This window comes from Onychostruthus taczanowskii, unplaced genomic scaffold (assembly GCF_017590055.1).
Source record: "Onychostruthus taczanowskii isolate IOZ18803 unplaced genomic scaffold, ASM1759005v1 scaffold43, whole genome shotgun sequence".
Lineage (NCBI taxonomy): Eukaryota > Metazoa > Chordata > Aves > Passeriformes > Passeridae > Onychostruthus > Onychostruthus taczanowskii.
Window position 1 is genome coordinate 5,675,862 of NW_024501792.1, and position 20,496 is coordinate 5,696,357.

Genomic DNA, 20,496 nt, shown 5'->3' on the forward strand with positions numbered 1-20,496 from the left:
ATCCCCGGTTCGGGCATTTGTGGGAGGAGCAGCGGGGGTGCGCGACCTCCGAGCCGCCAGGGGGCGCGATGTCTCAGCGCTCCCCGAGGCGCCGCGCGTGCGCAGTGCGGGGGCGGGCGCGAGCTATGGCGGAGGGCCCACAGCCGAAGAGGAAGCGGGAGGAGGAGGAGGAGAAAAATGGCGGGGCCGCCACTGAAGGCGGAGCCGCCGCCGCCTTCACGCTGTCGGACCTGCGTGTGCGGCGCGTGCTGCGGGAGTCGGCGAGGGACAAGATCGTGTTCCTGCACGCGGAGGTACCGGAGAGTGGGGGAGCGCTCGCGCCCGCCGCCATTTTCCCCGCTGAGGGCACGGCCCCGCCCCCGGCGGCGCGCTCGGGCAGGCCCCGCCCCCGGGCATCCCCGGCCCGGCCCGGCCCGGCCCGGCCCGCTTCGCTTTTCCAGCCTGGCGCTGCCCGAACCAGGCGGAGCTGGCGGCCGGGGAAGCGGCTGGAGACCTTATTGCAATCCTCTTTCTGGTTGGTGTGATCTGGTGCTTTTGGATTCCAGCACGTTGTTCGTGCTTGGTAGGTAAAGTGGCACTGGATTGCCAGCAGCGTGCTGATTCTGGGAATAAATAGTACAGCTATTACGGGAAAATGTGCAGTAATTCTTGGGATTGTGCATGGTGAGGGAACCATGCTCTGTCTCCTGAAGATGTGCAGCCAAGCAGGAGATGAGGACGGCGAGGTTCCAGGCTGCTTCCTTGGTCTGTAGTCGTTTGCTGCTGTAACTGAGCTGGGCACAGACCTGCTCTGCCCTGTGAGCGTGTCAGGAAAATCCACAAACGCCAGAGGTTTATGTTTAAAACGAGATAGAGGAGTCCTTCAGCTTTATTCGAATGCAGTGAGAGTCCACTGGGCCACATGCCCGCAGGATTTTTTTCTCTCGGGGTTTTGGAAGGCAGCCTCCCTTTTATCCTAATTCCCGGCCATATGTTGCTCTCTTCCTTTCCCCGGTGGCTGAGCTACTGGGGAGGTACAGCCTTCCCGAACCGCCTACCCCACATCCCCCCTTAAACCTGTCATTTTCCCCCAAAGTTCAGAAGTTCAGGCTAGTGCAGACCCGTGTCTGATTCAGGAGCCAAACTGCCCAAAGTCAATAGAGACATTAAGACCCATTTCAAAGACATTAACACCTATCAAATTGTATGTAAAGGCATTAGCACACGTCTTCCTTCTCAAGCTGACAGAGTTGGGAGCCCCAGGTGATGTGGTGAGGCCTCACCTGAGTCTTGTACAGACAGCAGTGAGGCTGGGGGATGTTCCACACCCAGCACCTCCCAAAACCAGCACGCTGAGGCCACTGGATCGGGAGCTGTGGTTCCTTGGAGCAGGGCAGTAGTAAGTGCCCCCTGCCCCAGAACTTGCTCCCTGACTGTGATGCAAATCCCCATGCCTGCCTTTGCCCTCTTCCTGGGAAGCATCAGAGATGAAATTGGTGCTGTGGGTCAGCAGGAAACCTGGGAGCATCGGGGAGGTGCAGATGGCCTGAGTCATTGCCCACATCCCCTGCTCTCCCAAAAACCACCTGTGTTCCCTGTTGGGGAGCAAATTCCTGCTGTGCTTCCGACCAAATGTGCTGTTTATTTTTGGATGAGTGTCTGGCCTGCTGGGGGACTGTGAGGTGTCTGCCTTGATCCCTGACCTCAGACTGTCCACCCTCTGCTGGATCTGTGTTGCTGATGACCTTATCCATTTGTATTCCAGAGGACTGGCCTCTCTGGAGAGGGCACAGATGCTGTAGTCATCTTGGAAAAGACTCCTTTCCAGGAGGAGAAGATCCCAGACCTCCTGAAGAAGCCTGTGCACGCAGAGCTGCAGATGCACAATGACATTTACTGCACCTTCTACCTGAGCCCTCCCCCGGAGCTGAGTGGTGAGTGCCCTCAGCCCTGCCCAGGGATCCTGGGGGGGCAGCTGGGATGCCAGGATATGGTTCCTGCCCATTCCAGAGGAGAGGATGCAGTGAGATGGGCAGGTGGCACTGCTGGACCTGGCTGTGCCACCCCAGCTGTGGTTTGGTGACAGCAGCACACGTGGCCCAGGTGGGGAGGTCAGTGGGCTGTTGCCACGCTGAAGGCAGTGTCTCATCTGAGGCTTTGAATGCTGCCCTCTTTCATCCCCTTTTTCCCATCCCATGGCAGGGGGCTCAGCTGATGAGGCACTGAATGGCCATGGCTTGGTGACCTTATACGTGAAGGTGCAGAAAGGCTCAGGGGTGTGAGGGCTCTTTGTGGGTGATTGTCAGTGCTCTCAGTGCTCTTACTTGCGTGAGGAAGAGTTGTCTCCTTCCAGAATGTTTCTCTTGAAACAGTCTGCAGGGCACATGCAGCTGCTTTTCATCCCATGGTGGCATCTCATGGGCTTTTTTGTCACCTGGTAAGGACAGGCAGTTTGTATTGGGGGAGGATTTAAGTGCTGATAACCTCAAGTGGGGCAGATGAGCCCCATCCCCCTGAAGATTTCACACATCTCTGTGTTACAAAACTGTTGATAACCAAGTATGACAAGGACTGATGGGCAGGTTGGAGAGCTGCAGTGGAAGGCTCTCATCCTGTGGAGGGGATTCTGGTCCCAGTGGGAAGGTATCCTGCAGTGGTGGTGCTTTCCAGCTGCCACTGGAAAGCTGGGCTGGTCTTTGGGCAGTTCACTTTAATCACAGAATCCCAGACTGTTTTGGGTTGGAAGGGACCTTAAAGCTCATCCTGTTCCAACCCTCTGCCATGGCAGGAACACCTTCCACTGTCCCAGGGTGCTCCCAGCCCCATCCAGCCTGGCCTTGGGCACTGCCAGGGATCCAGGGGCAGCCACAGCTGCTCTGGGCACCCTGTGCCAGAGCCTGCCCACCCTGCCAGGGAACAATACCTAATTCCCAATCTCCCATCCATCCCTGCCCTCTGGCAGTGGAGCCATTCCTTGTGTCCTGTCCCTCCAGGCCCTTGTCCCAAATCCCTCTCCATCTCTCCTGGTTTAGGCGCTGGCAGGGGCTCTGAGCTCTGCCAAGGGCAGCTCTCCAGGCTGAACAGCTCCAGCTCTTCCCAGCCTGTCTCTAGAGCAGAGCTGTTCCAATCAGAGCATCTCCATGGCCTCCTCTGGACTTGCTCCAGTGGCTCCATGTTCTTCCTGTGCTGAGGACCCCAGAGCTGGAGGCAGCCCTGCAGGTGGGGTCTCACCTGAGTGGAGCTGAATCACCTTCCACAATTAATTCCATGTGAATGCTGGTATATATTTAAATTCCAGAAGTGCAGTGATAAATTCCATGTCAATGCTTTCTTAAACACAATAACAGCCAAACAGGTTTAATAGTCAAAACTAATCAGAGTCCCTTAAGTAATATGTTGTTACTGGGCCAAGTTAAATTTTCAGGATGTTTGATGTGCCTTTCCAAAAATGCTCTTGTTTTAGCTCTGTTCCCACGGTGTAGGAGGGAGCACTGTCTGGATTTGTCAGCTTGAATTGTGCAAAACTCCTTTCTCCTGTGAAGGACTCAAAATTAAAGATTTTGTTGTTACAAACTGTGAGTTTCAGTCTGAGGAAAACACCATAACACCACGGGTGTTGTTGGAAGTCCTTAAAGCTCCTCTTAGCTGGGAAAGCTCCTGCTTGTGTGCCTGCTGTATTCCAGCCCTGCAGGAGTTGCAGTGATTCCCACGAGGTGGCATTGCAAGACTGAAATCCCCTGGGCTGCCTCCAGCTCAGCCCTGCTTTGCCTTCCTCACAGCACTTGGCTGCAGCACTGTGTAACTGACACCACATTGCTCTGATAACAGAATTGCTTATTTTGTTTAAGGCTTGTGCCAGGTGCAAAACCCCTCCTGCATGTTTGAATGGGGAAGAAGCCTCTGGCTTTCTTCTGCTGGGCTTTATCTTTTTAATGACTTTTATATCTGTCTTTAAAAGGTAATTTTTTGCAATATTTGTAATATTACCCAGTGGAGCATCTTTGCTTCCCACCCTTCTCCTTGGCACCCCTCAAGTCGTTCTGGATGCTGAGCAGCCCCAGGCAGGAGATCAGGAGGGGGCTGTAGACCCTGGAGCTGCTGTCCAGGCTCCCTGAGTCGGAGTGGAGAGCAAGGAGTCTTCTTTGAAGCAATTAGCAGCACATAGCTGTTTGGTGGGCACATTGCATGAGCTGCTGGTGAGTAGCTGGCAATGGGCAAACAGCCCTGTGTGTCAGGAGGGGAAGGAAATTACCCTTTGGAGCTGAGTCAGCCCAAGGATGTAGCTGATGTGAGGAATGTGGCTTAAAAACCTAAACAGGACGAATTGCCTGTAAGGCTGCAGTCAGGGTTTGACTGACCTGGGATGTCCAGTGATAATGTGGAGACCCAGGGAGTCCTTGCACAGGGTCTGTTGGCTCCTTAGTTGCAGGGTTAGAGTTACAGGGTTTTATCTCCTGGTCCTTGCAAGTTTACACTGGGGTACAAGATACAGTAAAATCTTTTGTAGAAAAGGTCAGACTTTGGCATTAAGCAGTTTCTTGGAACAGTCCTGTGTTGTGTGATGAAGGAATTTACCTGGGGGATTTCACAGCACTCTGGGCAGCTGAACCCTGCCACACTCAGCCTCTTGCTTCTGAGGTAAGATAGACCTCGAGACAGAGGAAGTGGTGACTGTGAGTGACTCGTGCTGATGCCATGAGGAGCTGCCTCCAGAGCGAGTTTCTCAATGCTGCCTCTGTGCTCCCAGGTACCTGGGGCTCTTCATTCAGCTGCAAGTGGAGACTTCCTTCACTCTTTCTCCACCTCCACGTTGGGCAGCAGGACCAGGGAGGTCATCCTTCCCACTTACTTGGCAGTGATGAGGCCTCACCTCGAGTGCTGTGTCCAGTTCTGGCCCCTCAGTTTGGGAAGGATGTGGAGGGTCCTGGAGCATGTCCAGAGAAGGGCAATGAGGCTGGTGAGGGGCTGGGAACACAAACCCTGGGAGGAATGACTGAGGGAGCTGGGGGTGCTCACCTGGAGAAAAGGAGACTCAGGGGTGCCCTCATCACTGTCTGCAAGAGAGATAGGCCTGTTTTCCTTCCTGAAAGGAGGTTGTAGTCAGGGGAGGTTGGTCTTTTTCTCCAGGCAGCACTGACAGAGCCAGAGCACACAGCCTTGAGCTGTGCCAGGGGAAATAGAGGTTGGATGTCAGGAAAAAGTTTTTTACAGAAGAGTGATAAAGTTCTGGAATGCCTGCCCAGGAAGATGGTGGAGTCACCATCCCTGGGTGTGTTTAACAAAGCCTGGATGTGGCACTGGGTGCCAGGGTTGAGTTGAGGTGGTGGGGCTGGGTTGGACTCGATGGTCTTGAAAGTTTCTTCCAACCCAGTGATTCTTTGAAGAGAGTTGGGTGCTGCTCCCTCTGTGCAGTCAAACCAGCACAGACCCCATGCAATGATGACTTGTTTGTATGGTGACACAGGGAAAGGGAGGCCAAAGCATGTTACTTGAGCAAATGACTCCCCTCTGACCTCAGAAGAGACATTTCACTCGAGGAAGATGAATTTCACTCTGATGAGATTTTCAGGTCTGGGAGCACACTGGTGTGAAGGCAGCACCAGATGAGTCTTGCTCATCTCATTGATTTTACTGCATGTGTCAAGGCTAAAATGGGAAATAACATTTGCAGACAAGCCAGTAATGGTCAGAGTTTGTCTGAAGGGCAACCCAATCCTGTGGAGTGAGGAAAGGGGACTTTGTGAATTTGTGGGGAGTAGTGTATCAGAGCTGATACGACTGTGCTGCTACCAAAGGCAGGCAGTGCATCTTATTTTAGGGCCACTTTCTGGATGTTGCCTTGATTTAAGAGGCAGCTTAGATGTGAGAGGAACCCCCAGCCTTGGCTTTCCCCTGCAGGGAGAGCAAGGGTTGATTTCACAGAAAGGGAAGCATTATCTAACTACCAAGGTTGGATTGTAAAAGCCAGATGGTTCAATATGTATGTTATCTGATAATATCTCATTCCTCACACCCATTTGCCAAGGAGAGCTTGATGTTAGTGGCAAAAAGCAGCCTCTTCGTGCCTGGCTGCTGTGGGACTGTGTTTCTCCAAAGCTGTGCTGGTGTGATTTAAGGGCTCTTACCAGTCCTCTAAGGAGTCTTTGCTCCTTGCCTGCAGGCCTAAGCTTCTTATCTTTTTATCTTAAGATAAAAACATCTTAAAGCAAGCACAACGCAAGAAACTCTGTCTCCATTGCTCCAACATGGGGTGGAGAAATTGTGGGAGAAATGGGAGAGTGTGGAAGGAAAGTTTTCAGTCATGCAGGAAGTAATCCACATCCCAAAAGAGTCTGGTTTCAGGCAGTGAGGAGCTGGAGAAACTTGCAGGAGCTGCAGTGGGAAGGCTGGTTCTTCTCCCTGTGTCTCCATGCTTTGGCTGCCTCTGGGGTTTGCCCAGCCAAGGAAACTTCTTGTATTTACACTTAAAACAAAAAGCTCGAGTCTGAAGCTGTGGGAACATGTGGGGTGGTTTGGAGGATGGTGGGAGGTGTCATTGTACTTTACTCTGTGTTTTGCAGGGGTGGTAAACTGCAGCTTTCCTCTTGGCAGTGCCTGTTGCAGCTAAAGTCCACTGAGCCCCTCAAGTCCTGGCACGAGCCCCAGGGGCCAGGCAGCCTTAGCTGAGTCCCTGGCAGCATGCTTGGCTTGCCCTGGCATGTGCTGGCCTTGCAAACTGTGAGCTCTTGCAGGCTTTATCCTTTGCAGCTTTAATTCATTCACTTAAGAGTGCCCCAGCTGTTTGGGACAAAGCCATGGGCACACCTGGCTGGGGCTGGGTTGGAATCCAGTGACCCCTCTGCAGTTGTGACAATAAAACCAAGTAGAGACTGTTCATGCAGAAGGGGAGGTTGTGTGTTACATATTTACTTAGGGCATTTTATATTTAGTTAGGGCTGCATCCAAGACCCTGTCTTTCCACCTGATGGTGAGAAGACAGCTCAGAGCTGGGTGCAGCAGGAAAGAGGAAAAAAAAACCTGCAAGAGCTCAAATGTCGACTTGCGTGTTGTTTCCAGCCTTGGCACCTTCCTGCACCTGATGGTGAGGTTGATTAGGGAGCTTATAAATGAAAGCTTCTCTTCCTGCTAGCAAAGAGAGGAAAAAGCACCCCTGCCCAAAAGGAGAAATAGGTTGTGCCTGCCCTGTGTGCTTCTCCTGGCTCTCTGGCAGGCTTACATCTGTCTAAAACAGGTTGGCAGTAGGTGTTAATGCTGCAGTGGGGAGGGAGAAGAGAGTGTGGGGCCTCTCCTCACCGATGTGCTGAGCTGGAGGGGGATTTTGGCAGAGCCTGGGGCATGAGAAGGGGTGAGGCATCCTTAGTGAGCTCAGTGTGCCCTTTCTTACCTGCACGAGCTCTCTCTGCTCATATTTCACCCTCTCCTGACAGCAGCTGCCTCCAACCTTTTTTCCTTTAAGTTCCCCAAACGGTGTTCTGATTTTCCTTTTGTCTTGGGTTGTGTTTTCCTCTCTTGTTTTTAGCAGGAGAGGGGAGAAGTGTGTTCCTGGTCAGTCTGAGCCTCCTTTTCTCCTGGGCAGTTTCCCAGCGCTGTGGTGATTCCTTTCAAGTGCCTGTCATAGAGTGACCAGCCTGGCCAGTTGTTCTCTGCCTCCTGCTCATCCAGGTTCCTTCAATTAAACCTCCTGGCTTTTTATAACCTCCAGTTAGTTGATGGTCAGCCCTGCCTTCCAGAATAAACCACAGATGCTGTGTGGTGGCCCCGGGCCGGCGTTCAGGAACAGGCTGCTGATGTGACTCAGATGTGAGCAGAGACAATCCCTGATGCTTCAGCCAGCTTAGAAACCCACATCACGTGTCCAGCGGTTCCCTACCCCCATTTCCAGGCCGGGGCAGGTTTTGGGTGCCCCACAGCCTACGTGCTGCTCCGGTGCACGTGGAGCCTGCCAGGAGCAGACTTGGAAACCGGAGCGTGGCCGTGTGCCAGCACTGGAAAGATTTTGGGGCGAGCCTGGTCTCGCTGTGGATGTTTCCTGCAGCCGAGTCTGGGCTCAGCTGTGACTTGGCATCCTGTGTGCAGCTCCTGAGGACTGTCAGGCTCTGAGCAGGTATCAAACAGCCTCTCTGGCTGCAGTGATTGATGCTAATTAGCATCGCTGGGGCATTTTGGGGTTGATGAGACCTTTAGAAGGGAAATAATCATGAGTGAACCACAGCCTTTCCCCTGCCTTCTCTTGCAAACATCTGCTCAGCTGCAGCTGCACATTAAGGAGTCCTATGATCTCTCATTTAAAGCACCCTGAGCTCTCTCTGCACCATGAGCAGCCACCCCCAAGTTGGGGAGGTGCCAGGGAAGCCATTATGGGTCCCCTGCACCCCCACGCACTGTGGTTATCACCACCCAGCACTGAGGGGCTTTTGCTGCAGTTCTTGCTCTATTTTTGGGGTATAAAATCAAATTGTGAAGGTTTCAGCCTGAGGCTGGCTGTGGTATTTTATGTTTTGCCTTTTTTGTTTTCTCCCTAGTGCTTTGCTGATCTTTTTAAGTGAAGAGAGCTACAGCCTTGTCTTTTTGTCTTTGGTATTACATCATCCTGCTAGAAGCGCTAATTGAGTCCTGGAAAACAACCTTGTTTGAACATGTGTATGGTGGGAATCAGACCAGACTGCCCTTGTGGTTTGCATTTTCATATTTCATGTTACCAGCATTTTCCTGTGGATTTCATTAAGCTGGGTTTGGCATGGAATGAAAAGGCAGAGTCTCTCAGATTGTGCAGCGCTGACCTTAAAAAAACAGAAAGCAGAAAACTAAAAAAGACTCAAACCATCCTAAATCCTGGCTCTGGGAACAAATAGGTGTTTATATTCAGTGTCTAGCTAGCCTGTATACGTACTTAAGGCATGAAGCACAGCTTTGGTGCCCGGCTGTGTGTGCAGCCCATGGTTGTCTGTGGCAGACCCTGGGCACAGACTGCAGTGTTCACAGTGCCCCAGTCACTTGCCTCAGTCTGGTCTGCTTGGGGATTGGTCAGGCTCATGGGCTTTTCTCCTTTGTGCACTGAAGTTTATAGCAGCTCTGTATCAGCTGGGAAGGCAGAGACACTCCTGTGCCCTTGGAGCACCTTGGAGCTGTGGCAGGTTCCATATCACGCATCCAATCTTGGCCAAAGACGGATGTTTTCCGTGTGTTTTGGCCCTGTGAGTAGGATGTGCTGCTGCTGGCATCACAGCTGCCAGGTTGACAAGGTGAGCACTTGCATCCTGTTTAATGCCACAGAAATTACACAGCCAAGTTCCAATCTTGAGGCAAACAGAAGATGTTTTCTTTTTGCCAGGGTAAATACTGAAATGCTTTTTGTGGGCAGAGGGTCACTCGGCCCTCTTCCCTTGGTTCATCCTGAGCTGTGTTGACCTATCAGCTCACGTTGCTTGCTCTGGATCTGTTCCTGTGCCCTTGACTTCTTTGCCTCCTGTACTTGGGGCTCGAGGCCAAGCACTCTGACTGAGCTCTGGGAAGAAGCTACTCCTTGGAGTTCATCTGGTTTTGTGGCTGGATGAAGTTGCTGGGTGCGTCCTGTGAGCTTTGAATTTAAGTATGAAGAAGATGTGTCTCTGTCCCCAGGGTGGTGTTTCTGTCCTGGTTGTTGACTGCACATAAACACTGCCCTGGGAGCCCCACCTCTGCCCCAATGTTGCTAATAGGCATGAAAGAGCAAGTGTGGAAAAGCTCAGACAGCGAACTCCTCCACCTGAACTGGAAAGACAGGCCCTGGCTGTGCCCTTGGCTTTTTCTTCCTTCAGAAAAGCAGCAGCAGTGCAGGAGGTTAAAGCACTTGTTTGCTTTCCATGTCCATTCTCCCTCACCCTCTCTTCAAAATGTCTTAGTGTGGCTTTTTTTGGAAGGGAAAACAGATTTGTTGGGGACTGAAGGAAGCAGCGGGGTTGGTAACTCAGTCAACGTGTTTGTTCCTAGAGATCAAAGCCACAGTGGTGTACCCTGCCACGGAGAAACACATCCAGAAATATCTCCGTCAGGAAGTGCACCTCATCCGTGAAACCTGGGAGGATTACAAGAGCATAACCCTGCCCTTCATCCAGTCCCAGAGCTTCAGCATCCAGGTACGGGTACCACGCCCTCTCCTGCAGACACAGATGGCTTTGGTTTCCTCTCTCAAAACTGCTGTCAGAAGGCTTCTCTGAAGCCCAGACTGGAGAGCTGGGAGTGTTCTGCCCCATCTCCCTGTTGGTTGTGTAGTCAGCTCTGTGGTGCTGTCCCCTCTTATTTGGTTGGCTGGGACATCCTTTTCCATTTTTGCAGAAAAATGTTTGCCTTGGAGCTGGACTTCAAGTTTCCTTTCCCAAGGTTTCTGGAGAAACTTTTCTCCTTTCCAAGGCTGGCTTCATGGGTGTTACTCACTGGGCTTCTTAGGAGTCTCTGGGTTGTTGTGGAAATGGAAAGGCACAGAATGTTCTGCATCACAACTCACTCCTTCTGCCATTCATCCCCTCAGTCCATATTCCATGTGATGAAACTGTTACTTTTAGTGTGCTACTTGCCCCAGGCAGCCTCAGCTTTTTCCTTGGCTTTATCCTTTTTGACTGTTCATCTCCCTGTCTTTCTCCTTTAGAGATCAAAGGAATACAAGTCTGTAGGGATCAGTTCATGCCAGCCTTTGCGGAAGGGGGAATAAACCAAATCCTGGGGCTGCTGAAGCTCTCCATTAAAAATAACTCCCCAAAACTAACCAGGAGTCTTGGATGCTCCCCCTGCCTTCCCCCATCTTTCCTGCTGCCTTAAACTGCAGCATTTATTAGCTGGAGAAAGGCAAGTGTGTGTTTCTTCTAGGCCACAGCCTTCATGAAATATTTTCTCTGTGCTTTTGCTCCCAAATTTCTTATGTTTCCTGGTGTAGCAGCTGTCTTTAGGAATTGCTTGAGCTCTCAGCCTCTTGCCCCAAATGCTTGTCAGCTGGTTTCAGCACATGGAAACATGTTCCTGGTGACCATCAGGAGCATCTGCTGAGAAATCATGGTCAGTCCTTGACCTCTGGGATTTAATAATGCTGTTCCTTGTCTTTATCCAACCGGTTTTGCCAAGTGGAAGGGGACATGTGAGGGGTGACAAATACCAGGGGACTACAGAGGCATCTGTGTTTCCTGCTGGAAGATACAAAGTGTGGATGCTTTCAGGATAATGGTTTTATTGTGGTGCCAGTCCCTGGACATGTGTTCTGCTTGCTAGGCTTGCGCTGGGAGCAGCAGGAGCAGCCAGCCAAGGACCTGCCCATCACGAGGCAGCCTTGGGTTTAAAATTCAGCTCATCTCATCAGTGAACTTATTTAGGGCACTGATAGCTTGGCACTTGGGATCAGAGCAGGCTTAAAAACCCCAAAAAGCAAATGTCCATTTTCTGCTGAGCTTCCCTCTGAACTTCCCTCCCAGGGTTATGGAACAGAGTGAGCTTGTGTCGTGTTTTTGAGAATCACTTCAAGAATCTAATCTCTAAGATGATGCTAAGGAGCAAAGATAGCAATTTAAGCCCAAAATCCCAGATCAAGGGATGAGAAGTAGTTTTTTCTCTCCAGATGTATTCAGGTCAGTTCACAGCAGTCCTAAGTGTTTATTAGATTAATGAAACTCTTGATGGATTTCCCCCAAAGTATCTGGTGTGCACAGCACTGCCAGCCCAGCTCATTTGGTGTATTTGTGAACCTGGCTGCACCTTCCTTACCCACCTGGGGCAACCAGAATATTTCAGACCTGTATTTGGTGAGGAAAATGATGTTTCCAAACATCTTCAGCTTCCAAGCTTTAGCAATTTCCTGCTGCCTTGTGTTACCACCTTCCAGGGACCTGGCTGAAGACTCTCTTGCCAGTCCAGTACTTAAGCTAGGCTTAAGCTAGAGCATAACATGCATTTTGGAGTAAAGAAGGTGTAAAGAAGGATGCTAGAGCTGAGGCTGGGAGCCAGGGAGAGCAAAGATGCTTTTCTCTGGTCTTACTCTGTCACTTATCCCTGGTATCTTCCATTTCCCTTACTCTTCTCTGAATGGTGCTTTGCCTTGCAGGAGGAGCACGGGGGGATAACCAGAGCAGGGATTACAGGCAGGCTGGAGGCTGGAACCTTAAGTATGGAAGAAGAAGAGTGGTGAGCTGTTTTCTAATCAGCCAGGGAGCCAAGAGACATGCATTGCCCAAAAAAACACAGGCCTTTCCTATCCCTACAGAGAGCTGCCAGCAGCCAGAGCCACATCCAACTCTGCTCCTTCCTCTTTGAATAGGGAACAAAATCAGCCAAGTTCCCTTCCCAGACCTGATTGTAAAGATTTTGCTGCAGCTTGTGGGGTAAAATAGATGTAAACTGCCCCATGGTGCTGCAAGAGTTGTGGGCTGAGTCCCATAAGAGCTGGGTTCCACTGCTTTTTACTGAAGTGCTCATAATATTCTGGAGTTTATTGGTTGATTAGGTGTTTTATGGCTAATTAATTACAAATTATTTGGTCATTTAAAATAAAATTGGTGGGGTTTTTTTATATATTCTAGTTGCAGAAAATGTGCAGTAATCCATGAGCTAGGGCTAAATGTGCCTGAGGTGGTGTTTTTTAATTCTCTGCTGATTTATAAATCACATATTTCTCTTTCAGTGGGTGTATAATATCCTGGAGAAGAAAGCTGAGGCTGATCGAATTGTCCATGAAAACCCAGATCCTTCCAATGGCTTTGTTCTGGTTCCAGATTTAAAGTGGAACCAAAACCAGGTTGGTTTGCTCCTCTAATGCTGCCTGTCTGAAGGTAATCCAGAGGAAATGTCCACTTTCAGACTACTAAGAGCACCCTGAGAGAGTCTGAGTAGGTTTCTGTGCACACTGTTGTTAGTGATGACATTGCCAGGGCCTTTTAGCACAGGCTGATTAGGGATGCTGCAGACCCAGGCTGTTCTCTCTGCTGCTGAGATGTTTTGTTAGATTCACTTTCACTTGTCCATATAAGCCCAAATGTTGTCAGGATGTGCTCAAACCAAAACCCTGTGTATTTGTTCTGCTGAACTTTTCTGGTTTTTTGGGCTTTTTTTTTTTTTTTTTTTTGCAAACCTTGACTTGAGGTGCAAACCAAGCAGCTGTGTTGTCCTTTGGTTGCTGCAATTAACTCTCCTCCACAGTGTTAAACAGATGGTTCTTGGCTGATGAGCAGCTGCTTTACCCCTTGTGGAAGTGGCCACTTGGTGAAAGTGATTTCCAAGACCAGGCTGTAATCCTAAACTGAGAATTATTTTTTGGGTTCTGGCTCCCTTTTGTGCTTTAAATTTGAGGAGGTGAAACTGCATACACATACCCCTCCCTTGAAGTTGGTGGCATCAAAAAAAGTTCCCATTGTGTTTCTGATCCTCATATGCTTCTGCAGGAGGCATGTGGGGAGAGTTGCTGTATGAATAAGACTTTAGAAATGGAAATTAAAACTCAAAAAAATGGGAACAGAAGGCTGCTGGTGGGCAGCTCCATCCTGTGTGTCTGTGCAGGGAGCAGCTGTTTGTGGTGCAGAGCTGAGCTGTCTCGGGGAGTCCCTGCAGGGCAGTGTCTGTTCCCTGTGAATTCCTTGCACATCACTTACTCCAAAAATCCCCTGTCAAGTGCTGATGGGATAACTAAGCTTGAATTTCCACTTGGTCACCAGAGACACACCCTTCTTCCTGATGAGATTTTGCAGTACAGGGGACACATGTCCAGCTTGTAGGATGTGCTCTGCTCAGTGCCCTGCCAGTGGAGCAATATTTATGGATCCTAAGCATGCAGCATGTTGTCCCTTTCCTGGCTGTGAGCAAAGCCTTGGTGGATATTCTTGTGTGCTGCAACCAAGCTTTGCACTCACATTAGGATTGGGCTAAAAATTTGTGCTTTGGGTTTCTCCAGAGACCTGCTGCATTCATATCTCTCAGCTGGCATGGTCAGGGAGTGCCTCAGTGGTAGGGTTTGTCCTTAGGGGAGGTTTTCCCGTATTCCTGTTGCCTCTTGGAGTGCTGAACAGGATCTTCTGGACTTCTCCACAGCTGCTGGGCTGCTGTCTGCATCCCACTCATCCCTGGAGCTATCTGGGCCCTTTGCACTGCTGATCTCCTTCCCAGGCAGGCAGACAGCATCCAGGTTGCCTTTGAGCCAAGGAATTTCTTCTTGGCTGTGGGTGGCACTGAGCCAGAGCTGATCCTGACAGCCCCGGGGCGGCCGGGGAACACCGGTTCCTTCTGCCACATCCCACCTGACAGGCAAGGCTGCTGAATGAAATCAGGGAGGTGAGATGCAGCTCCCAGCAGGACTCTCCCTCAGAAGTCCTCTTAGCAGTGTGGCCTCACTCCTTTAGTCCCTGGCCCACAGATCCTATGAATTCACCTGCAGTTACTGGATGGGGGGGAAGGGGGGGAAAATTCCCTTTAGCACTGTGAAATCTGCTGCCCTCATCCTTCTGGGTGCTGCTCCCCAACCTTGACAATGGTTTGAATTGTTTTTTTGGGCTTTTTTGGTTTTTTGTCTGTTTTTTTTTTTTTTTTCTTTCACAACTTTTGAGTCGGTTTCAAATCTGCAGGAGCCCTGAGGCGTTGCCTGAAGCGATGCCTGGCATGACATCATTCCAGGCCTTTTTAGCAACAGGCTTATTTGTTTCAAACAGCAACATGCAGATGTTGTTCTAAGGAGAAGAGCTGTTTGCTTTTCCTCTCACCAGCCAGCCTGGAGCCAAAGAGCACAAGCTGATACACTGTCTTTTTCTGGAGCTTTGCATGGGAATCAAATGGAGTGCTTAGCATGGCTGTGCTGGCTGGGTGCAGGAACAGCTCCCTGCTTCAAGAGCTTTGTGAAGGGTCCTGAGAGCATCCTCTGAGACCAGCATCTGTTTCTAAAGAGCTGCAAGGGGTTTCTCACAGCCCTGAAGAGATCTGCTGGATCTCAAATATCCAAACCCTTTACTTTCCAGTGTTTATATTATAAAGCCACTAACTGAGCTGGAGGAGACTGGGATTTTTATTTTTGTTAAAGTGTAATGATCCACAACTTTGCATCACGTTAAACATTGAATGCGCTGAGTGCTTCAGGGGATGCCAAAGCTTTGTTTGAGAGCTCCTCAAGGGACATATTTTAACTGCCCTGGGTTTGTACTGTGACCAATTAGGTCTTGAGAATTGTTATTTATAGAACTGATGCGATTCAAAAGTGGCCAGCTCTTTGCGCAGTGGAAAAGGAGAGAGCTTATCACTGGGGAAGTTTTCAGTTTCAGTTTTAGCCACGCTGGTTTGTTGCAGTCCGTGGTGGTGGTGGACACAACCTTCCCTGAGATCAGTAGGCAGGAGCCATGACAGCACCATCACTCTCTCACACTCTCTCACACTCTCTCACACTCTCTCACACTCTCTCACACGCTCTCTCACGCTCTCACACACTCTCACACGCTCTCACACGCTCTCACACACTCACACACACAGCAGCTCGGCTGGGAAGGCACGGGAGGGTCCAGGCAGGGAGTTCCCACATGCTGAAGGGGTCCAGGGTATAAATACAGAGAAAGAGGGGGCACAGGAGAGCCTCAGGGATCCAATGATCTGAGGGCTCAGGGGTGGTACACAGGAAAGGGACCAAGAGGGAATGCCAGGGTGGATGGGCAGGGTTACACAAACCAGTGGGGTGATGGGGAAGGGAGAGCTCTCTAGAACATGAGCATATAAGGGTAAAAGGGGTAGCAAGGCTAACAGGCCAATGGGGAGGACAGAACTGGGCCAAATTAATATAGTGCTGCAGAGTACCATGGGGGAAGCTTCTTTGTTCACCCTGAGCTGGAGGAATGCCTGGAGCCTAAGGTACATCTCTCCAGAGCATCACTCTTGTTTTCTCCATAGTAGGCTCTTGGGTCTTCACAGTGGTTCACTGTAAATGTTCACCTGAGGGTGCTGCATATCAGCTGGCACTGAGAAACTGTGTGGGCTGTGCATGGGGGTGCTGGCAGGGACTTAGTGACCCCACATGTCTGGTGGGTGCCTGCACGTGGTCTCTAGCCTCCAGTCATACACAGAAAATATTTTTGAGGGGCTTAGGAAGGTGGAAGGGCAGCAGTGAGCGTAGTGCTCCCAGTACGAGAGGGCTGATCACTCCATCTGCCTCTAAAACTGAGAAAGTATTTGTGATCCCACTGTTTATGGGTTGGGATGAGGTTGTTCTCTTCTGGTCATTTCTGGACAAAACCCAGTTTCACCAGAAATGATGCTTTGAGGTGTAGTGGGATTGTGGGTGAGCTCATCCCATACTGGGAGATTCAGCCCCATGTGGTTGTTGAGGACAAGTGTCCCTGTATAGCACAAGAATCCCTTTTTAACACAAATATCCCTGTGTAACACGAATATCCCTGTATGACTCAAGAATCCCTGTGTGGCACAAATATTCCTGTGTAACACAAGTATCCCTGTGCAGCACAAATAACCTTGTGTAGCACAAATAGACCTGTGTAACACAAATATCCCTGCGTGGTACAAATGTCTCTGTATGGCATGAGTATCCCTGTGCAGCACAAATATCCCTGTATGGCGCCAGGATCCCTCTAGAACAGCCTGGGAAGCTGTGATTGGTGTGTCAGGCCCAAAGCAGTGCTGCCTCCATGTGCTCTTTCTGTGTCCCCTGCATGGCCACCCTGTGTCTGTGCAGCTGGATGACCTGTACCTGATCGCCCTCGTGCACCGCCGGGAGATCAAATCTCTGAGGGACCTCACGGCTGAGCACCTCCCGCTGCTGAGGAACGTCCTGCAGGAAGGGAAGGTGAGTGTGAGGCTGGTCCCACGCTGCTGTCCTGGCCAGGGAGAGCTTTGGCTGCCTCTGCAAAGGCACTCCCTGGGGTTCCTGGCACAGCATCTGCCTGGGGACTGCTCCTCAGGAGATAGTGAGTCATGAAGCAGGGCTGTGTTGCCCTCTCTGCCCGGACAGCCTGGCTCCTGCTCTCCATCAGCACCTTCTCGAGATCATGCCACATCCAGGTGCTGTAGGCATGCTCTAAACTTCCCGTTAGCAGTGAGCTCTTCATATCAACAACCCTGCCCCAATCCCTTGTCTGTTCTCACTGGCTGATGTGTTTTTCCACAGGGTGTGTTTGGGAGGTAGATGTGCAGTAGCTTCTCTTTCCTTCACTGTGTTAGAGTTTCGAAAGTAATTGCACTAGGGAAGGTGGGAGATTAATTAAGAGATTAGTCAGGGGATTGCAGCGAGCAGAGCCGGCGTGCCGGAGTTTGCTGTTGCTGTTCATAGCTTTAATTACACTGGCTGGTAACGGATCCCTGTTACTTCTCCAATGAGTTGGAGTGATAAGGGTGAAAGGGAAAATGATAGGGGTGGATAGCACATCCCATCGTGGAGAGATAAAAGTGGGGCAGCCAGAGGCCTCACTCTGTCCCCTTGGAGGCTGAAATGGAGGATGGAGAAGAGTTCTGTCCTTCCAAACTTCCCCCTTTCCCTTGCTGGAAGGGAACTGAACTCCCTTTCACCTTTCTCTACACCATTCCTGCCATCCAGAGATGCTCTTCCCCATCCACCCAAGGTTTTGCCAGTGCTGATCTCTGTTTCCCCTCTGCAGGAGGCCATAGTGAAGCGCTTTGGTGTGCCCGGCTCCCAGCTGCGGATCTACCTGCACTACCAGCCCTCCTACCACCACCTGCACGTGCATTTCACTGCCCTGGGCTATGATGCACCGGGCAGCTCCGTGGAGAGAGCCCATCTCCTGGCTGATGTCATCGACAACCTGGCCATGGACTCCATGTACTACCAGAAACGGGCTCTGACCTTCCCCCTGCGGGCTGATGAACCCCTGTTTAAGAAGTTCCAAGAGGCAGGAAAAGTGTGAGGAGGCAGAGGTGCTTTTTGTATAATTTTTTTTTTAAATAAATTCCCATTTTTGGGCTTTTTTTTTAAGGTTGTGTTCCTTTTATGTTTTTAAACTCTGTTTTTGTACAAGGTGGGGCTGATGATCCTTTGCTATGGAAACCGTGTTGTCTGTTCAAGTCCATTAAAACACTGATTGAATAAACCCCTTTGAGTGTGCTGGATTTTACTTCAGACTGGGCGCCTGTGGGATGCTGTGAGCAGTGGGCTTTGGGTGGGAGTGGCTTTGTGTATCCATCTTTTCCACCTGTCCCCAGATGTCAGCCCAAATAGGATAACAGGTAGGTGGACAGGTCCAAAAAACCCTGCTATCCTCAGAAAGCTTCATGTGTTTCTTTTCTACAGATTTACCCCTGGGAGTGAGATTGTGCTTTCCTTGAGCAGGGAGGGGTGCCTTGCTCCAAAGAACTCCAGTGACTAACCCGAGTCCTCACCCTTCCTGTCTGGCTGTGTGCTGCCTGATCCCCAGCCTGAGAGCCATCACCCCTCTGCTGCTCCTTAGTCATCTGTGTCTGAAACAGCCTTGTGTGCTGGGGCAGCCCTTTCTGACAGAGGCTGCTTAAGGTTTGCAAGGATTATGGGTTAAAGCCCCCCAGAACAGAAATAAATAATAGTGCTCTTCCTTCTGCTGAGGGACAGTGCCAGGAGTTGGGTTCAGTGATCCATTGTGGTGAAAGACCCAGTCTCTGTATGCAGGGAGCTTCCTTGGCCACCCAGCCATTGGTTCCCTGGCAGCTTCTCCACTGAGCACCAACCTCTGAAAACTTCATGAGTGCTTGGTGCCAAAAAGGGCTCTGGTTTCTGGTTGGTAACTGGGGATGTAATTGCAGGAATCGTCTTGCTGCTACCCCAGTTCTTTGCTCCTTCCCACACCCTGAGCTCTAAGAGAGTTTTTTTTTGCTGATGGTGGAAAACCCAGATGTGATTTATTTCTTCCAGGCTGCTGGCTGTGCCGGAGCAGAACCCAGAGCTGGCTGGAGCAAAGTGCCATCATTGGAGCTGCCCTGGGGCTCTGCTCAGCTCATTCCTTTATGAGTATTGAGGTCAGGCAGCTCCCTGATGCCTTTTAGCAGCAGGGAGAGGCAGAGCAGCTGGATGCAGCCACCTTCCCTTATTTCTCTGCAGAAATTCTCCTTTTCTTGGGTGAACAGTTGGGGTTGGTGATCTTAGAGGTATTTTCCTCTTCCTCCAAATTATTCTTGGAGTCTAGAAGTGCAATCCGTAATAAGAAAGCTGCGGTGATCTGTTGCGGGACCCTTTTCCTCTTGCTTCAGCTCTACCCATCTACTGAGCAGAGCAGAGCAGGCCAGTTGATTTGGGGAGCTTTAGGATCTGCACATGGTCAGCAGGGTTGCCTGTCCCATGGCTCTCCCCTTCCCTAGGTTTTAAATTGCTAAGGGACTGGGATGATTTTTTTCCCACACCAAATCATTTTCTCTGCCAAGGGGGAGCTTAGTCTCCTTTGTTTTGCCATAAAATCCCAGCTTTATGTCTCCACCCAGGCCAGCCCAGGAATGGAGATGGTTAAACAACACACAGGCCCATCCTGTTTCTAAGGAAGGCTCCCTGGTCCTCAGGTATTGAAAAAACACCCTCAGTCTTGAAAATAGACTCTCAGAGGGCTGTGACAGACAATCAAGCAGCACATCTTCCACAGACCATCTGCCTGGCTCCTGCTGGCTGAATCGTTTTCCTGGGAGACTGCACTGGAGAGCAGGGGGTGCATGGAGGCTGCCTCTGCCTGTCCCAAAAGAAGGGGTCAGGGGGAAGCACTCTGATGGATCTGCAGCCTTCAAAGGATTAACTGTGGTCCTGGGGCTGGAACTGCAAAGCCAGATGGCATTCCCAGGCTGTGGCTTGAGGAAGGGTGAGCCTGAGGTGATCCAGGACAAAGCCGGCTTGTGCTGGGCATGAATCGCCACATTCTTGTCCCTCTGGAGCAGATGCTGCTGAGGGCATTCCCTTCCTCTTTTCTGAACTGATCCTGCTTGCCTGGCTCCTGCTTTGGCCTTGTCACCCTTTTGGGAGCATTTTGGCTGTGGTGTGATGGATGGCACAGCCTCTGCCCTGCAGGACACCAGTCCTGTCCTGCCCTGGTTCCCCAAACCCTTCTGTCGGTGTGAGTTCCGAAGGGTGATGGCAGAGCTCGTTACAAATTCACTTCTCAAACAGCCAGCAATTTCTCTCCCCCTCTTTTCTTCTCCAAATTACTCAGCGCTCATCATGCTGAATTAATCCAAGTGGCAGTTTATTCTTTGTAAATTAAATATTAGGGCAGGGTGTAGTCATTCACAGTGACTAACAACCCAGCACAGGCTCCTGGCACTCTGCTACGGCAGCAAATATATTCCCATTTTCTGGTGGGCTTTAAACCCCTCTTGTCTGCTGAGGCTGTGGTGGCTACAGGAAGCCCGTGGCTGGCTTTTGGGTCCACCCAAAGCAACACAGGTACCTTGTGACTACTCCATGGAGCAGGTGTCCTGAAATCCCTGTGGGATGGACACAGCTGGTGTCCAACACTTGGTACAGGATCACCATTGCTTCTCCAAACCTTGGTGACGCTTGAGCCACAGCACCGTGACCTCTTGGCACAGAGGTCTGAGCCATCCCTGATCCTGGAT

General features: G+C 50.8%; 1 protein-coding gene across 1 annotated transcript; it reads left to right on the forward strand.

Moving 5' to 3' along the window:
- Window positions 1-68: 68 nt before the first annotated feature.
- DCPS (decapping enzyme, scavenger) lies at window positions 69-18,020 on the forward strand. The gene is made up of 6 exons (XM_041413927.1): window positions 69-293; window positions 1,745-1,913; window positions 9,949-10,094; window positions 12,620-12,733; window positions 16,652-16,762; window positions 17,571-18,020. Exons 1-6 carry the CDS (start codon window positions 69-71, stop codon window positions 17,835-17,837), a joined length of 1,032 nt encoding a protein of 343 aa, XP_041269861.1. The 3' UTR covers window positions 17,838-18,020.
- Window positions 18,021-20,496: the final 2,476 nt, after the last annotated feature.